Source organism: Fistularia commersonii, chromosome 19 (genome assembly GCF_037954325.1).
Source record: "Fistularia commersonii isolate RoL2024-O1a breed Wild chromosome 19, RoL_Fcom_v1.0, whole genome shotgun sequence".
NCBI classification, from domain to species: domain Eukaryota; kingdom Metazoa; phylum Chordata; class Actinopteri; order Syngnathiformes; family Fistulariidae; genus Fistularia; species Fistularia commersonii.
In genome coordinates this window covers 11,497,787-11,515,643 of record NC_141302.1, presented here as the reverse complement: position 1 = coordinate 11,515,643, position 17,857 = coordinate 11,497,787, and the positions used below count along the sequence as shown (strand labels likewise).

Sequence of the window (17,857 nt, the reverse complement as noted above, 5' to 3'; positions counted from 1 at the left end):
ATGTTTTGGATTGTTGGAGAAAACCGGATAACCCGAAAGCAACCGAGAGAACAAGGAGACTTCACACAGAAAGGCACGCTGTCGGAATCAAGCCAAGAACCTGCTATACTGCAAATCAGTGCGCCACAGTATTATCTGTTTGAAAAAAAATGTTTTCACAATGAAAAAGCCATCATGTTGCCATACTGAGTTTGACAACTCTTAAAATAAAATCAATAAAATAAAGAAATAAAATTAAATAAAAAAACAACTCACTTGCTTTTGGTTCAACTTGATAATTCATTGTAACAAATACTTCGCCTTCTTTTCTTTTTAAAGCCATCATGACATGAACAAATTGATTTAGAAAATTACAACGCCCCTTGAAACTGATCAATACTATAGCTTCTGAATTTAGAAAATAAATTGTCATAAAAAGGTGCCAAGCCTAGATGAAATTCACTACCTGACTTAACACAATGTTTACTCAAACACTGACGTAAAGTGGTACTGATCTGTAATGGCAGGATTTAGAGGAAAGCAGTTGCATTGTGCTGTGCTGCCAACATCTTAAGTGGCTTGGCAATGACTTAAATCCAGATTATCAACCTAATCTCAATCTGTCTACGATTTTGCCTCAGGAAAACAACATAGTGTACATACATTCACAAAAGTCTTTGGAGATACAAGAGTCGAGTATTTATCTCCAGTGCTTACTCCCTCCAAGAAAACAATACTTCAAATATCAGATCATTCAAAAAAAGATGATAAGTACTGAAATGCAGCTGGCTGAAGCTCCTGACTTGACAGGAAGCAACAATTCCCTGAGTATCTTGTGTGTGTTAACATGATAAATAATACTACTGGTACAACCATTTGTATATTGCACCCCATCCTCTTCTAGTTGGTTGACAAACATGGCTGGCCATACAAACATGGCAAGGTCTTACTCGAAGCCCCTACAAAAACAAATTGTTAAATTTTACAAAATTCGAGGCACTCTCTTGTACTTAATAACGGTTTATTGATCTGTCGTTAGATCTTCTTTCTCTGATAAACAGAAAATAATTATGGACTTGTCAGATTAACCAGTTCTACATGATCCCTGCATGTTTTAATGGAATGACTGCCTTAACTATGGTCTGTAATCATGCTTCGCCACCTTTGTGCCTTGATTGTCATTATTTAAAGTGAAACTGGTAGGAATACCAGTAGTTTCAGCTACGATCCTAATGGCCTTTTTTCATTAAAAGACTTTAAATCCCAGTGCTGAAGGGCAGTGCTCACCTGGGAGTGAAAGTACGACTCTATTTTCTCCAGGATGTCATTCAGCTTGGCGAGCCCTCTGGAGGGCAGTTGACAGTAGATGGTCCCATCAGAGCAGACGCTGCTTATAGTCACATTCATGTATGCGCTGTTTACCTGAGGAGAACATTTGACTGGAGTTTAGTGACCTGCCGTCACACTCAAATACTCATTTATCTTATTTACCTGTAACAGGCTAATGAGCATCTTGTCCTGCAGGGATTTCATGCAGGCAGCATTGATGTTGACATCATCATCCTGCGACGTGTCATACAGGACGACCAGTGGCGTCTGTACTCTCTCCAGGATCTCAGCCAGAAGGATCCTGCCACTCGCCATTGTCTCGAATTTCTTTAGCACAGCGGGCTCCTTGGAGAATGGCTCCAGGCCTGGAGACACTCAAAGTTCAACTTCACCACAAAGCCAAATATTCAAGATGCAGGAGAATAGGTGGAATTTCAAACTCACCAGCTAGTTTGCACTTGGTTGCCTGGAAAGGCAGTTTGAAAAACTTCTCATGCAGTTCGAAGACTTTGGTTTTGCTGATGACCTCAGAGAAACCATGATCCACATAGTACACCTACATAGCCACAGACAAATCACAGAGCTTTACAATCAATCCACGTGAACTCTGAGGAACTGTGACTTTGCTGACTCGCTCTGTTGACCTGCTAATATTTATTTGCAAAAACTATTTACATGTAATGTTCTTGGTCATTTCCTGCCCTCACCTTAACCTTCTCTGCCATGACCTCACACACTTGTGCCCTCAGAATCTCCTCCTCCTCCTCAGCTCTGACAGCAACAAGCTGTCCTGATGATGGCGACAACAATGGAGTGGTCTTGCTTTGGTCCAGGCCGTAAAATTCTCTCATGTCATCTTCCATGGACTCTTGAGCCTGAGAATAACCCTCACCTATGTACCTAAAGGAGGCGAGGAGAGAGATGGTGAGCTGCCACACCGTCAAGTAGGGTTAAACATTACACTCCTCTCCTACCTGAGTATGACATCATTGGTGTTTGCGGCTTCCACCACCAGCACAGATGGATACTCCTCTTTGGGGATCTGCAGTGGGGGCACAGCCTGAGTGCTGAGTCTCCTCCCCAGCTCCTGCCTTAACCTTAGTTCCTCCTCACTGGCTGAAGAGTCTCTCCGATTGCAGTTCTCGTCCTCTCCACCGCCTCCGGTGCTGCTCCTCCGGTACAAGATGGCCCGCTTGGGGTTGTCGGGCATCGGGTAGTCGATGGTACAGATATCAGAGAGGAGGTGAAGATTCTCAAGGACGTGTCCAGGGAGTTTAGTCTTGTAAAATAACAGAAAAAAAAGTGGATATACATAGAATAAGAAATTCAGAGCAGCTATGTTGAATGGAATCTGTATTTATGTGATAAATCAACTTTGAGTATCTATCAAGGCCTAACTGCAGAACCTTCCACTATATAATTCATATTTTCTATGTATGGAAGGCTTGCTAATTAATTGATATTCAACTTGTCACTTTAATATCAATGTGAGTGATGATACAAACACATAAAAATGTACCTTACCTAGACTAGTGCCTGGTTCAATTCCTGTATCAGTTTTATGCTAGTGGTAATTGTTTGCTATCACCATCAACAAGTTACCTTTAAGATTCAGCATTCCCTAAAAATTCAAACAACAACCTATATAATTTGGAACTTACATACGATTTGTCAATAAACAACATTGTCAGAAATTGTCAGGAATGGAATTGTCAGAAATTTAGTAAGCATGTACAGAAAAACAAGTACTAGTACAGTAAGTACAATACAGTAGTAACCAGGAAACTTAGCTGGAAGCTAAATTTGGGAAATAATATTAGCTTAAATTACAACATTTACAAATTTCAACTACGACTAAATGTTGTGAAAAGCAGCTAAAAGTAACAACAAATTCTTTATTTAGGTGAATTAAAATAATCAGAATTTTTCTGCAGGTTCATCTGTGTTGAGTGTCTGATATGATTCTGCAGGCCTGAAGAGATATCTCCACATGGTTCAATACTGGAAAACAGGCATCTGAATAGACTTTGTGTCCATCACAGTTCTCCAGGCCTTACTCACTTTATAGGTGTCTTGGAACAGTTTGGGCAGGGCATGGGCCCACAGACCGCTTGAGTACTTCACCAGTAGCTCCTCCAGTTTTAGCTTCAGGTCGGGGGTGAGCGTTGTAGGCGAGGAGGGAGGACTCGGTGTCGAGGAAGACGATGGCGGAGGAGGGTGAGAGTTTGAGCGTGTCGTGTGGGAGGAGGGGGGTCGCTGCTGAGCCGGGGACTGCAAGGGTTTGCCTGTTGATGAGTTAGAAGTCTGGACAGAGGAGGAGGTTGTATTGAGGATTAGAGAAGGTGAGGACATTGTCATCTCCTTGGCGGGATAGAGGAGCAGCTCTGATGGGTTGCTGCTGCAGGTTTTTTCTACCTGAAAAAGTCAAAGATTTCAGAGTCTGAGTTTCCTACAGACAGAAAAATGGCTAGAACACTATGTGCCTTTTTGTCTGCGATACTTTTATAAATTACCGACAAACTCAGATCATATAATGCGGTTAACATTTCAGCAGAACGCCAGGGTCACAACTTCTCTTCATAAGATTTTTAAGTTCTGACACTGGAACATAATTTAAAGGAAATTCACGACTAACTGCATGTTGATCATTTTCAAATTAACATGCAGGAGCATATAGGTAATAAAGTTGATTGAATAAACCTGTAGCGATTGTAGTCATATCTTGCTGATAGTGTTCAGTTGTGCAATCAATCTATGATATGAGTAGAACCATCTTTCCTTCCAGAATTATGCTGCAACTTCTGATTTTCCAGACTCCGATACTGATTATATACTACACATCTATTCAGTACAGTTTGTTCATCCTTAGGGAAGTATGTGGCACATATTGTATTTGTGTTTGGTGATATGAATGGAAAGAAACACTTGAATAGTTTGTTGTAACTATTATCTAAGCTAACCTCCCGCTAATAGAATGTTGACCACTTTTATCATGCTTATCTTATAATCCACGGGTTTAATTGTTTACTTTACTCTCTTAAAAAGATCAGGGTAAAATTAATTTACCCTGAGATAAAGGACATTGGATGATTAATAGCAAACTACCAGATCAAGAAGTCCTACCCTTATGCGCTTTATATTGAGGAAAAAGAAGTGGTGAGACTTGCAGCAGACAATTATAATAGCAGTAACAACAAGGGCATCAGGAAATATACAATCATCTCAGTGTGTTGCTGTATTCACCAGCCACTTCCATCCATTTTCACCCATATTAATAATTTTAACCCAAAGAGATAGGAAATAGGGCTCAGGTTTAAAAATAAAAATATATTTGGAGGGATTTAAACACATGGGCTAGTTATGCTGTTTTATGGTGCCTTTTCTCACAATTTTAGAAGACGTCACACCTCGCACAGATCCACAATTCATCCATCGATCCATTCATTGATTAAGGGTAAACATAATAAAGGGGTACATACAGTGCATATGTGGGTCCAGGTCTCCAGGTCTTTGAGGGCCTCGGTGGGCAGGTCCTGTTTGTACAGCTCTCTGTAGATCGGGGGCAGTTTCGACACCCAGAACCCATTGCTGTACTTTGCCAGGATCTCCTTGATGCAGCCCTGGACCTGCTGGGGGTTGTAGGGCTTTCCTTTCCCGGAGCTGAGGCTCTCATTCAAATTCAAGGGTGCTGGAAGACGAGAAGAGAAAGAGTCTGCGCACACATGACAGTAATCACTGCTCCTGCTTCTTCCTGCCTTGCAACACGGTCAGACTGAATGGCATCTCTCTTCCAAACAAAGACGACTGAATCTCGAGGACGCGCACGATTTGAATCAGAAAAGAGAGACAGACCGAAAACGACTAATGAGATGTTAAAAAAACAGCTTAATCTTAGCTTAGCTTAATCAGCAGATTTAAATGAGCAATACAAGAGGAGAAGGAAAATAGACTGACACTTAATGAAAACTTAATACTATAACAGTGAGACAGTGGAAATTCCTGCAATTTTTCAAAGACATTTCAGCTGCTTTGACTGATGTTGTCCTCTTGTTATCCTTAACTAATGTGTTGTATGGCTAATGACATCATTTCTTATAAATTTTGAGGTCATTTCTTTCAAATTTTCAGTGTTGCCAAATTTGCTAAGATACAATCACTCTTAGTACTTCATTTTATCTCATTACTTTTTAATTAACTTTGGAGGAAGATCATGCCAGTTTTACTTTGAATTAATCTTAAGCAAGTCCTGCTCCCGTTACATTTTCAAACTGTATTCTAAATCAATCCTTAAAACATATCAACTCATTTTTAGGCTATAATTAGGCATAATTCAACGCTACAGCATTTCCATCCAAAACAGATGTGAACTCAATTGAATCTAACTGGAGGTTATGACATAATTCTCAGCCTCATAATACATTTTGTTGTTAATCTTCAATTATGACTCAAAGGGACTTTTGACATTTGTCGTTTTGGAAGCACTGACAGGACAGAATAGAAGAGAATAGAATAGATTTGAATTACAGATAGGGCCGATAGAATTTAACCGCATGGTTTAAAGTGCATCGGAATTTAAATCATTATTTCGACTGGCAGGGAATGAATCTGTTTCTTCTATTGTCCAGATGGTTTCTCAACTGGTATTTCAGCAAGAGAAATTCTTCACTACTATCTTTGCATGTCTTTAACACTAAATCTAATTCATATTAAATTGAAATTTTATGTTACAATGACTTCATTGTAACATAAAACTTCATTCAAGTTTTTGCAAAAAAAGGACAGTCCTAATCCAGTTTTACAGCTTTTCTGAGTAGGCACCTCAAATGTCTTTCAAATAAGTGCCAGGCAGTTGCAAATTTTATTAGAGGGCAGTGTTTCTGCCTAAGTCTCTGGTGACAACAAACACATCCTGTGGGTAAAGCACTAGAGTTGAAGCAGGATGCTCACAACATCTGGATGCTCATATATCTTGAAATCTTTTAAAATACAGCTCATGTCCACAGGAAGCTCAAGTTTACAAAGACAACAGATGTCCACTAGGATCTGGAAAGTTAACACTTTATCACATGATGGCATAGCACAGCATGAAAGGGGGATGTCTCTTTGGATTAATCTTAATTTATATGTCACGGCCTCTTTCATGTCATTACTTGGACTGTGCTAGCGTATGATTTTAAAAGAACAGAAAGCTATACAAAATGTATATTTAGCTTAATAGCAAGGAGCCTGTCCTACTTACAACTAGTCTGTTGGGAGTTTCTGGAAAGGTGAGCGTGTACCTCCTTCTGAAACCGTGACGGTAGGGTCATCCTCTTGTCTGACCTGCACACGAGAAAATAGACCCGGGGTAAGATCACATACTCTGGACCAAACAGGAGGGACCCTTTAACAACAGTCAGCAATCTCACTTGATGTAAGACATATCAGGGAATTATGCGGTGAAGCGAAGGATCTTTTTGAGACTGTTTAAGACCTGGCTTGGAATGGCTATGTGTTACTTGTCAGAAGCTAAATGTCTCATGAGAAAGAGAAGAGTCCTAAAACAAAGCTCTCGTAGCATCAAGGTACGACAAGGTAAAACCCATCTTGACTGACATGCAATCAATTTTTTTCTTGGTGATCCTTATGGAAATGATCTATATATCAAATTGTGAATCCTTTGATTTAGATAACGTACCAGTAACCATGTCAAACTGAAAATGAATGTAAAGATGCAGACTTTCCATATTCACCTATCCCTCCCATCAGCTATTTCACTTCTGAAACATCTTTTTTCATGTTTCACTTCTCTTCCCCTTCCCTCACACACAGGAAGACACAGGTAGCATACGGCCTGAGCTGTGAGGTTGGAAGAGGTGATGACTATAAATTGCTTAAGGTTCTTGCTAATGAGTCCTTGGTGTGAACATGAGCCTACAATAGACTTAGAAAACAACTGTCACAATGTTCATTCGATTTGTAACTCCCAGAGGGCAGCCCAAGCTGTTTTCATGAACCAGTGATCAAATTTTGATTAAAATAATTTCTTTAAGACATGAAAATCACAAAGGGGAATTTCTCTTTGTATTGCTCTCTGAAAAGTAATACACTGAAATAAAATGTAAGAAACAGCAAAGCTAGATTAATCTATAGTAGGACATTAAATTCAAATTTCCATTGGCTCAAGATTGACAGCGAATGATTCAAAATGTGTCTCAAGCCAAAATCAAAACAAAACTCTATTTTATATGACATCAGGTGATCAAAAATTTACCTCATGATCAGTTTTTCGTGTGATGCAATTTATTGACAATATCGGCCAGATATGGAGTCTATGAGTCACTAGTCCATTTTTGTTGTCAAGCGAATCTACTAGTTCTATTCCAGCATCGAACAGTGGCCTTGGAATCAGACATGCACTGTGATAACATGGCCTGCCAGCATACTGTCCAATGGAAGATCTAGAGGGATCCAGGAGATGTGCTGATTCACTCTGTGTCGGTTTAGATGCGTTAATCTACTAGAGAATAGACCAGGGATTAGAAAGGGTTTACGTCCCCCTGGCCTGGGCTCTTGTCCCCTGCCAACACACTGGGCTTCTCAACCCGATGATCCATTGTGCTGTAGAGGGCCACCGGGCCGCTGGATACCCATGGTGATACAGAGAAGGGACTGATGTCACTTGTTTTCACAGTGAATAGACAAGCAGAGCCGAGGACAGATATAAGGGGGAGTATCAGTAAAAGACCTGCACCAGTCTTCATATACTGTTTGACCAATGCTCATAGTTGATTGACGGCCTCTTTCACATAAAATATTCTTCATTTTTTTTTAATCCAGGGGGGAGTTAATGACAACAGTCCTCTCTTGCCAAAATGCATCTCATGAGTCAAAAATGTGGATATTACATGGGGGACAAATTACACTGTGGGAAAAAAAACGAGGTGCAAATGAGAGAAAACAGACGAGAGATGTAGGCAGAAACAGGCAGAGAAAGAACCAGAAGAATCACCAGCCCAGTGCTGAATAAGCAGCAGCAGGGAGGTTGTTTGCACTCGGAAAAAAGGGGGTTCAACCAGGGTCCTATTCACAAGCAGCCTAATCTGATTCAGCTCAAACCACACAGGTGGGAGGTGAGGAGGGGCACAGAGACAGCACAGTCACTGAGTGAGAAACAGAGAGTAAAAGAAAGACATAAAGAAAGAAATGTCAGTCACTAATCACCCTCTTCTTAATCGTATAACTATTCTTGTACTTGATAATAAAGTATGATTTCAGTACTGAGGCTAATAAACATCTCTAATAGACTTGCCGAGTACATTTTGATCGGTCTTAGAAAGTAGGGAGTACTTTTAAAAGAATCCTCAACTCCTACGGCACTTTGGACTGTTGACAAGTGAACACTGCTTACTTCCACAGGGGAGGGTAGTTTTAGCGATTCAAACATATACTCACATTGTAAAATCTATAAATGCAGATAAACTGAGCTTTACTATTGATTTGTGCTATAACACTGCAGTTTCACGACAACTGCATTAATTAGGTTTCTGCAAATTCCAGATGGGTTTGATATTTCCCATCATCATTTTTGTTGCGTACCCAAAGAAATACAAAATAGAAAAAAACACACCAACTGAAAAAAACAGAAAGTAAAATTTCAATATCTGATTTGAAGTGAAGTTACCGAAATCCACCAATGTTCAAATTCGTAGAGCGGGCCGTTCTTCATTCCTCATCTGTACGTTTGTTCATGCACCCCATTTTTATATACTAGACAAATATCCTGCCCTATTATTTTCCAATGTACTCCTGTGAATTAATATTCCTGTGTTAGTGTAAACTACAGTATACTGTGCATAATAGTAAAACCCGTACATGTCTAGCACAACTAGCTGCAGCCACAAGGTAGTTCAGCGATCTCCCTGAACCAATGTAAATAATGAGCGTGGCTAGAAGAATTAGTAAGAGTTAAGAGTGATGAGATCGAACTCCCAGTAATAAAACACAGAGCTTCTGTGAACTGTGCATTTCTACATCATCATCACTCACTTCTCTGCTGGTGTGTTTGCTTTCCTGTTAGGTGTGTTCTGATTGGACATCTTGTTTTGATGTGGCCCAGACTTGCCCTCTGGCTGGCCATCCCTCAGTTCCCTTGTCTGTCTGAAGTCTCCATGTCCCGTTCCCCGGCCGCCGCCTCCCCCTCTTCCCCCGCCTCGCCCACGGTGGTTTGGCTGCCTCAGAGAGGTTTGAGGTTTGGCTGTGGAGAGACAGGGAAGGCCAACAAGTGAGGTAAATCTGTGGGTTTACAGAACACACACATATACACACTGACTCAGCCAAACGTGATGCTGAGACAGGGCCATGCGTCTGACTGGAGGGCAATTCTCAATGATAGGTCAATATGTACAGACACAGTATGTTGTATGAGTAGAGTCAAGTATGAGAAAAAAAAAACTGCGTTGACGTACTATGAGCTGCGTTGCATCTCTCCGGTACATCTCTCAAGGTCAATGATTCTCGACTTGAGAGCCGGGAGACAGAAAAATGGAGAATAAAACCACCAACTGGTGGAGGGGGTGTTCCTCCAATCATAAGGTTGGAGGTTCAATTCCTGGCTCCCCCTTGCTGCATGCCCATGTGTCTTGCACATGTGCGGCTTGCACAACAGCTCCACAGCAAGTGCATGTAAATTAAAAGCACTTGGAAACCACAAGGCGATGATGTGATGATAGCCCCATATAAGTGGACTCCATTTATCACATACACAAGTTGGTGGAAACAAAGAAAGACAGGCATAATAACAGTTAGCATAAATAGAATAGAAGAAATTGAGAGAGGTGGACATTAAGTAGGACTGTGGTTCTGCAGAGCAAGATATCTGGAGTGTCACTTGTCATTAAGAACATCAATAGCACTTGGAATTAACAGAACATGGGTTGTTTTGGTTCTGGAAAACAGGATCCTTGGGGCTAGAGCCCAAACTCTTATGTGGAAGGTCCGGGAAATGCAATAGGCAAACAAAACATTGTTTCAGATATTGTATTATTATATTTAGCATATAAATATATCAACTATATTATATTGTTTTTAAAATATATAATTATTATATTTATTAAAAACGCTAATTTCAAGGTGTTCGATTGTAGGTTTTTTTATGTTACTTCTTACTCATTTTAGATGTGTGTTTCTGTGGGTGAAAATGTAATTATGGCATTCATTATGATACTGCACAAGTAATATAAATGGTTATATTACCATTTTTTCCGTCATGGACTCAATACTGGATTCAGCAAACATAAATCAGCGTTTGCTTATATACATATACGTATACATATACATATACATATACATATATATACATACACATACACGTACACATATACATATGCACACATATTATATATAAAAATATAAGTGTATGTATATATATATATGTGTGTATATATGTATGTATGTATGTGTGTGTTTGTGTGTGTGTGTGTGTGTGTGTGTGTGTGTGTGTGTGTGTGTGCGTGTGTGTGTGTGTGTGTGTGTGTGTGTGTGTGTATATGATGTGTAACAGTGGACATCTGTTATTAATATATTATCACTTTCATGTTTACAACAGATTTTATTTTCTTGGTTTGATTGTTCAAGCTTTTGTACTAAGGTTTTGACAAAGCCTTAAACACATAATTTCTTCATAGGGAATTTAAAAAGTCTATCTATTTAAATTATAGACAAAACAATTACTGTAGGTCGGCAAAAAGCTCACGAAATGCCAAAATGCTAATGTCATAGCACAGTACCTATTAGAGCGACCCCTTATCACTTTAATGTTTCATCATTCCCTCACCCCCAGCATGACATCACATTTCATGTATAACCCTTAGTCATGTCCACTCCCACCCTCCTTTATTTTAAGTTGTTCCTCCCACTTCATGTCTCTTTTGCTCTGTGATGTCTTTACTACCTGATCTTCCCTTGCATTTCTCGTCCTTTCTTTTCTGACAGAATCCCATTCAATCTTTCCAGAACCAAACACAACCTCAAGCATTTGTCACCCTGTACAAAGGATGATCAATGAGCATTTTTCTGTTTACAAATCACAGTTATTTCTGCCCTGCCCCAATACACTTTTGTGTTAATCAATCAAGCCATAAATCAGCCAATTGCTTCATCAATTACACACACAGATCAACCTGGACAAGCAGACGCAGGCAGCTTAGCTCCACATGCAAATAGAGGCAAAGACACGCACATACACTGAGAGTAGACGCTGCGTCAGCTCACCGGCGTGAACACACAGTCCCAGTCAGCCTCTGCCTCTACATCAATATCCCATGTGGTGAAGGAGAGAATGTGAGGGAAGAAGAGATTGATTTGTGAATCAGCTGTTCCCTCAGCCTTGGCTGCCATAGGCTGCACTGGCCGCGTCTCATCTCCACAGTCCACCCCCCTCCCTCCGTCTCTCCTACATGCCCTCCTTCCGTGTCATCTGTGAACCCCCCCTCCCATCCCCTATCACCACCACCTCGCCAGTTCACCATTTCCGCTGCATTCATTTTCCCCAAACCTTCCACAGCCCTCCTCTGACTCTCAGAATATTCTGCAGCATCACATCACAGACTCCGGTGCAGGTGAATGTGCTGCACACAAAGGAGGAGCACTTGGAGATGTTTGTTTGTGCATGGAAGCATTTGTTGTCATAAATAAGGCTATATCTACACTCTAAATAAAGTATTTTTAAACTTCATAGAAAATAAATGAAGCCTGGACAATATGAAAAAATCAACTCTTTTTAGACACCATTAATATGTGAGTCATATTCACAACAGCTCAACTGACTGTGCTCCCTGAATAGAGGAGCTGAACTTCATATTTACTTAAAGATTCATTAACACTGCATTCAAAAGACATTTGAAATAGGTCAGATGCTGATGTGACATTTAAGATGATATTTAAATTGAAAAAAACAATTACAATTACAAACACAAACAATAACAAGTGAGAAGATAATATAGTATTTCAAAAGTTTGTAAATAATTGACAAGTTCTGTTATCTTTCTGTTCTTTCTAACTTGTCATTTTTTAGTCAAATTTAGCATATTCTCATGAAATTCTTTTTTTTTTACATATTTTGAGGCACTTTCCTTTTGGCTTTCATATTCACTGCTTGCTGTTTTCAAATAAAATTGGCATATTAAAAGAAAAAAAATATTGACTAGGCTCATCCAAAGCCAAGACTGTCCAGGAAGTGACCTGAGTCTGGATGTTGAAATTGAAATTATCAATTATGTTTTTCAAAGTGAAGAATTGTTGACTACACAGTATATATATATATATATATGTGTATGTGTGTGTGTGTGTGTGTGTGTGTGTGTGTGTGTGTATATATATATATATATGTGTGTGTGTGTGTATTTATATATATATCCACACACATTTTGGCACTATATTTTGCACAGTCTTCACGACTAATTTACTGAGTTGTTATCCTGTCTCAACTCCATGGGGCGATATTCTTAGTAAAAGTCTGCTCTCTACAGAGAAACAGTGAAAACAGGCCGGTCATTAATCCACACCGGCAGACAGCACTTTGCTCATGTTGCATTATTCTAGCAGGACTATAGATACTGCAGTATTGCTGCACTGTGACAACAGGCCAGCAGTAGGCTGGGAACATTTGCTGCTTGGAATAATAAAGCACTTTCAATAAACTTACCTGTCTGTGACAGAATAGAGTGGGTAGTAATAAAGGCTTAAAAGGACTGCTGCTGTAACCCACAGTGATTTGTGACTACGCTATTTACTTAAAAACTACCTCAAGTATAATTTTGTGGTACTTGTACTTTGCTCAAGTTAACCTTAAAAGTCTTGAAATATTTCAGACAGAAATATTTTAACACTAGCAGCTTTACAGATGATAATTTTATCCCTTTCTTGTCAATGGGAACCGCGCATCTCAAAACATGTTGATTATGTGTTTTTGTTAAAATGTTAGTTCATCAGGAAACCAAAAACAGGCAAAAGAGGTTTAATCTCTTAGAGCTTGTGATGTTATAGAACTAATACAGCTTTTAAATATTTGATAATTGATTTAATTCCAGTAGAGTACTTACAGCGTAAAGTATCCTTTAATGTGTCAGAATTTAAGAATATTCCTTATTTAAAAAAAAGTTGACTCTGGTGTGGTGTGCAATGCTGGCTGGTTTGCAGCCAAAGAGGAATCTGTGGAGCCACAAAGCCGACAGTATTTGTCATTCTGTCCTGTGCATGTTAAAACTCTTGAAAAAAATTCTTTAATTGAAGCAGAAATTTTAAAGACTAAGTCATTTATTCCACTAACTTCACACTATTATTGATAAGTGTGTGCAATATCAGCATGACGAAATCTGGTTTATGGCCTTCATTGGAATGGTTTCAACGTATGAGCACCTTTCCAGGTCTTTTCCCTTAATTACTTCCCCATGGGGGTAAATCCAATTGGTCAGTTAGTAAGCAATTCAGGCCGTGTGACTGTTAACAGGATTATGTAAAAATACCAACCTGGTTGTTATGACATTTGGAGGAGAAGCAAAGAACTGGTCGAGGTAGACTTTTTTTTTGAACAGAAAATATAAAATGATAAAGGACACTACCAAGTGTAATAACAAGGGTGCAACTGCTAAAGCCTTCATATTTTTTCCACTTTACCTGACTATGAGGGAGATCATTGTGGCACATTTAAATTTAGCTTTCAGCTAAATAAAGGTTATACATAAGGAAATCTTACCATTGAGGACGAGGGGTGCCGCGGGTTTGACCCTCATTTGAGTATTGACTAGGTGGGGGCGTCCAGTCTTCTTGGAGCTGCGTTGTCGTGCAACCACCTTGGCCACATGGGCCGTCTCATTGGCCACCGAGGCAAAATACATCGTCTTGGGAGAGGACAGGGAGAGGATAAAAGGGCAAGATTATTTGTATTGTGTCAATTTTATAAGAATGTAACACAAAATCATTATTAAAAGCAAAAGTATTTGCATAAGCCTTAGAAGAAATCTGTAGGAATTACTGTCAACAGTAATGAGAGAATTTCAGATTTCTGAAGGGGGAGGGAGCATCCAAAGCACTACGTGTACAGTATGTTTGTGAATACATCCCATCATAACTGAGACTGAAACATCAATATATAATCAACTAACCAGACCCAAAAGTTAAAGTGCAACCAATCGACAAGTGTAACTTAAAGCACAGATGAAAAATGCACGGGAGCCAAGCATGACATATTCTCAATGAACAGATATGAAATCAGTGGTAGTTTCATCTTTGTGTTGTTTATTTGGAATGGTCAGAGGGGAAGTTTCACATATATTCTAAAATTATATACTGTATACAGAATTCTTGATAATTTTTGACGGATCAATAAAATAATTAATTAATCAGATTATTTTATTCTCCAAATTTGCCAGTCATTTTTCTATGACTGCAAGAGGACTTATTTTACTAGTTTTCAGAGACCTCCGTGCAAACTTTCAAGCTATTTATTGCTGTGATTTTTTTTTTAATTAATATTGATGATGGAGCTTTTGTCTCCTGTGTGGATTCATTTTATTTCAAGTATTAGGTAATGTGTAAGTTTGAGCTATAATCATAAAACACATATTCTCAGATTGAGGAATTTATATGCAACAAGTTCAGCTAATTTTTTACAGAATCTGTCAAATGCCATTCGGTGGTCATCTGAGTCACCAGGTTTTAGGGTTTGAAGGATTCATTTATATTCATGCCTATCATTAATTACATCATCACTTCTCATTTGAGGAGGCAAAGTACTTTCATTATTGTATTTTAACCAACATGTACATGTGAGTCTGTCTGAAAGTGCCTATACAAAAAGCTGACCTTTTGTCTCGTCGACGTTTCTACAAGTGTTACGTAATGAACAAGTGAAGTGTACAAATTCATTTGTAGCACTGACAATCGGCAACAGTCACACACATACTCCCACAGACCTCTCCAGAGCGGTTGCGTTCCATGCGGACCACAGAGGGCATGCTGGTGAGCAGAGCGTCCAGGTGGTTGTGTCCCATCTGCTTGTGCGGTATCTGCTCCCCAGTCAGCTCCTTGTACTCAGACTGGAGGCGAGAGAGCGACACTCCACCCTTGTTGGTCTGGAGAACAGCGCACAGCATCTTCTTCACCAGCTCGACGTCAGCCATCTAAAATGAACAAACAAACAAAAACGCGATTATAAAAAAAGAGGAAAATGAACAGGACAAGTTCCCAACAGAGAACATCCTATGAAGAGGATTAGAAGATATGCATTGTAATTTAGTTGCTTATACTTATTATTCAGTGGCATGAGATGATTGCGTATACTGTAATCAAGATAAGCAGCTTCGCTACAATATACAACTATAGTTGGAACATTTTGTGAGGTTATACGCTGAGTTTTGCAGATGCTTTTCTATTTTTCATCAACTGTAAAATGTTCATGAGGTGTTACGTTACTCTGAATGGCTTTACTGCAAACAGAGATGTTGACAATAAAAACATCTAGCGATCAGAAATTGGAGGAGGTAAAAAAAGATTATATTTTTGCTGATGATTTTTACTTTTTTTTTCATTATTAGAAGGCATGGCGCGTAAAACATAGTTGTAGCATACATGTATCTGTATATTATTTGGTCTTTTTAAGCCAGAGTAAGTGTTATTTAGAGTATACGTCATTCTATGCCTTGTGAGAACCTTAATTTGGAAGTGCAGGGACTGTACCAATAGTCTTGTGGGACAAAACACATCCTATTAGATTTTCTTTGGCTTTAAGAGTGTGAATGAAGGTTAAGTTCAGGATCAGGGCACGTGGTCAGAACTGGCTAGACAAGTTAACTTCTGATCAGATTTCCAAGACAAGTGTGTTTTCAGTCAGACTCAATTTGGCCTTCAATCACATGGAAAAACATGGAATCTTCAAGGGTTCAGTTGTTTTTATGCATTGGGAGAATTTGATGTGTCACTGACCAAAACCATTCGATTTAGCAAAAGAGCAGCATTATGATGAAGCCTGTGTCAGAAATTGTTATTGCAGTGGAATAAAAAATAAAATCAAAAAAGTGACAGGTTATCATTAAACCCTGGATTCATTTCTCTGCAAATTCCAGTTCTAATGTTTGTACAAAGTTCAAGTTTCCACATCACATTTGCCTCTGCTGAATATACTGGAGCAGTTTTGGCTTAAAATATTTCTAATGTCATAAATCCTTTTTTAAGGCATGCCTCTTAAATCCAGACTTTGATAACCTGAAACCTCAACAGTTCTATTCTATCATTCTGTATCATGAAATCCAATTCTCTCATCCTGTGTAATGGAACTCAATGGTCATCAATAGTACCAAGGGGCAAATCACACATTTGTCTGCACGATCGGCAATCACCTTCCTCCTCCTGACAAACCGTGTTGAGTTCTAAACCTCTCCTCTCACCCTGAAGAGTAATTTCATCAATCCCTGAAAGATCTACTATCACCCAGCCATTATCCATGAATCAGACAAGAAAGAGTCGACTAGATAGGAAAAAAGTAGGATCTCTGTCCTGATCAGGTTTGAGTCACACCCTCCAGCTCCAAACCCGGCTGCAGAAATGCTCCATCACATGGACTGGACTTGGGCTCTTAATACTTTGACTGGAAATAAATCACTGATGTGCTCAGTGTTTGTTTTTGTTTTTCTTACTTATTTTCCATATGTATCTCGATTGGTAATAGGAGGATACAGAATCTGAATCTGAACAAAAATTAGAAAATAAAACACAATATAGAATCAAATGCAGTCGACCAGACAGGTCGATCCTGCTTGAAACTAGATTTGTCACCAGGGTTCACTTGTTGATAACTGAATGTGAAACTAGAGAGTGACGTAACACATCACACTCCCGACTCCACACCCTGCACCGGGAGCAAACTGTTCGGAAGAGGGCTTTCCGGGTAATTCTGCATATGTCTGTTGAAGCTGAATATGGCAATCGCTGCTGTAGACGGTGGTTTATGTCTTTCAGTAGAGGAGCTGGAAACTCCGTGCGAAGATACAGCGCATTACATCGAATTAAGTCCTCCTGATACCTCCGGGTCAGTGGCGCGTTAAGCTAGCAAGAGACAGCTGGCAAAATCACGGAAGTGTATTTATCATTCTTTCAAAGTAAAATACATAGTAAGCCTTTACTTAGCCTCCCTTGGCCGAGCGTTTATATTTTGAAAGTCACAACCGGAAACGAACTCGAAAAACACGACTAGCTTAAAAATTCACCGAGCCATCCCAACCGGGAGTACGGAGACAGAATAACACTTAAAAGCCCGTAAAAACTTTCAAGTAAAAGTCTATTTAAGTCGGCGTGAACGGTTTTACCTTTTCAGAACGGACGCAACGGTGAGGTTTCACAGGTGTGGTCCACTCGCCGTCGGTGCTGTCACCGCCACGGGGCTGAGCGGCCGGTGTCGTCCCGAGAAGTGATGATCTGCCCAAAAGTGATCGCTGGCCGCGGGAGCGCGCTCAGCCCGTTAAAGTTACATCGCCCTGTGTCGGACGTGCACGGCCCCCGGCCTGTGGCGTCTCCC

At 39.7% G+C, this 17,857-nt stretch overlaps 1 protein-coding gene across 3 annotated transcripts in view; it reads right to left on the bottom strand.

The window, feature by feature from the left end:
• The window catches only part of tdrd7b (tudor domain containing 7 b), a 25,517-nt gene extending 7,660 nt beyond the window's left edge, over positions 1-17,857 (bottom strand). The window contains exons 1-12 of one of the 3 annotated variants that reach the window (XM_086165749.1): positions 17,649-17,857; positions 15,261-15,467; positions 14,042-14,186; positions 9,337-9,544; positions 6,548-6,630; positions 4,788-4,996; positions 3,370-3,723; positions 2,283-2,587; positions 2,016-2,208; positions 1,753-1,864; positions 1,471-1,673; positions 1,267-1,401 (exon numbers count right to left, since the gene is read on the bottom strand). In XM_086165749.1, the coding sequence (XP_086021875.1) occupies positions 1,267-1,401; positions 1,471-1,673; positions 1,753-1,864; positions 2,016-2,208; positions 2,283-2,587; positions 3,370-3,723; positions 4,788-4,996; positions 6,548-6,630; positions 9,337-9,544; positions 14,042-14,186; positions 15,261-15,467 (2,154 nt within the window). In that variant the 5' untranslated portion in view covers positions 17,649-17,857. Of the gene's footprint in view, positions 1-1,266; positions 1,402-1,470; positions 1,674-1,752; positions 1,865-2,015; positions 2,209-2,282; positions 2,588-3,369; positions 3,724-4,787; positions 4,997-6,547; positions 6,631-9,336; positions 9,545-11,559; positions 11,585-14,041; positions 14,187-15,260; positions 15,468-17,648 lie in introns of those variants that run through there. The other 2 variants (XM_086165750.1, XM_086165751.1) reach the window with 2 other exon arrangements.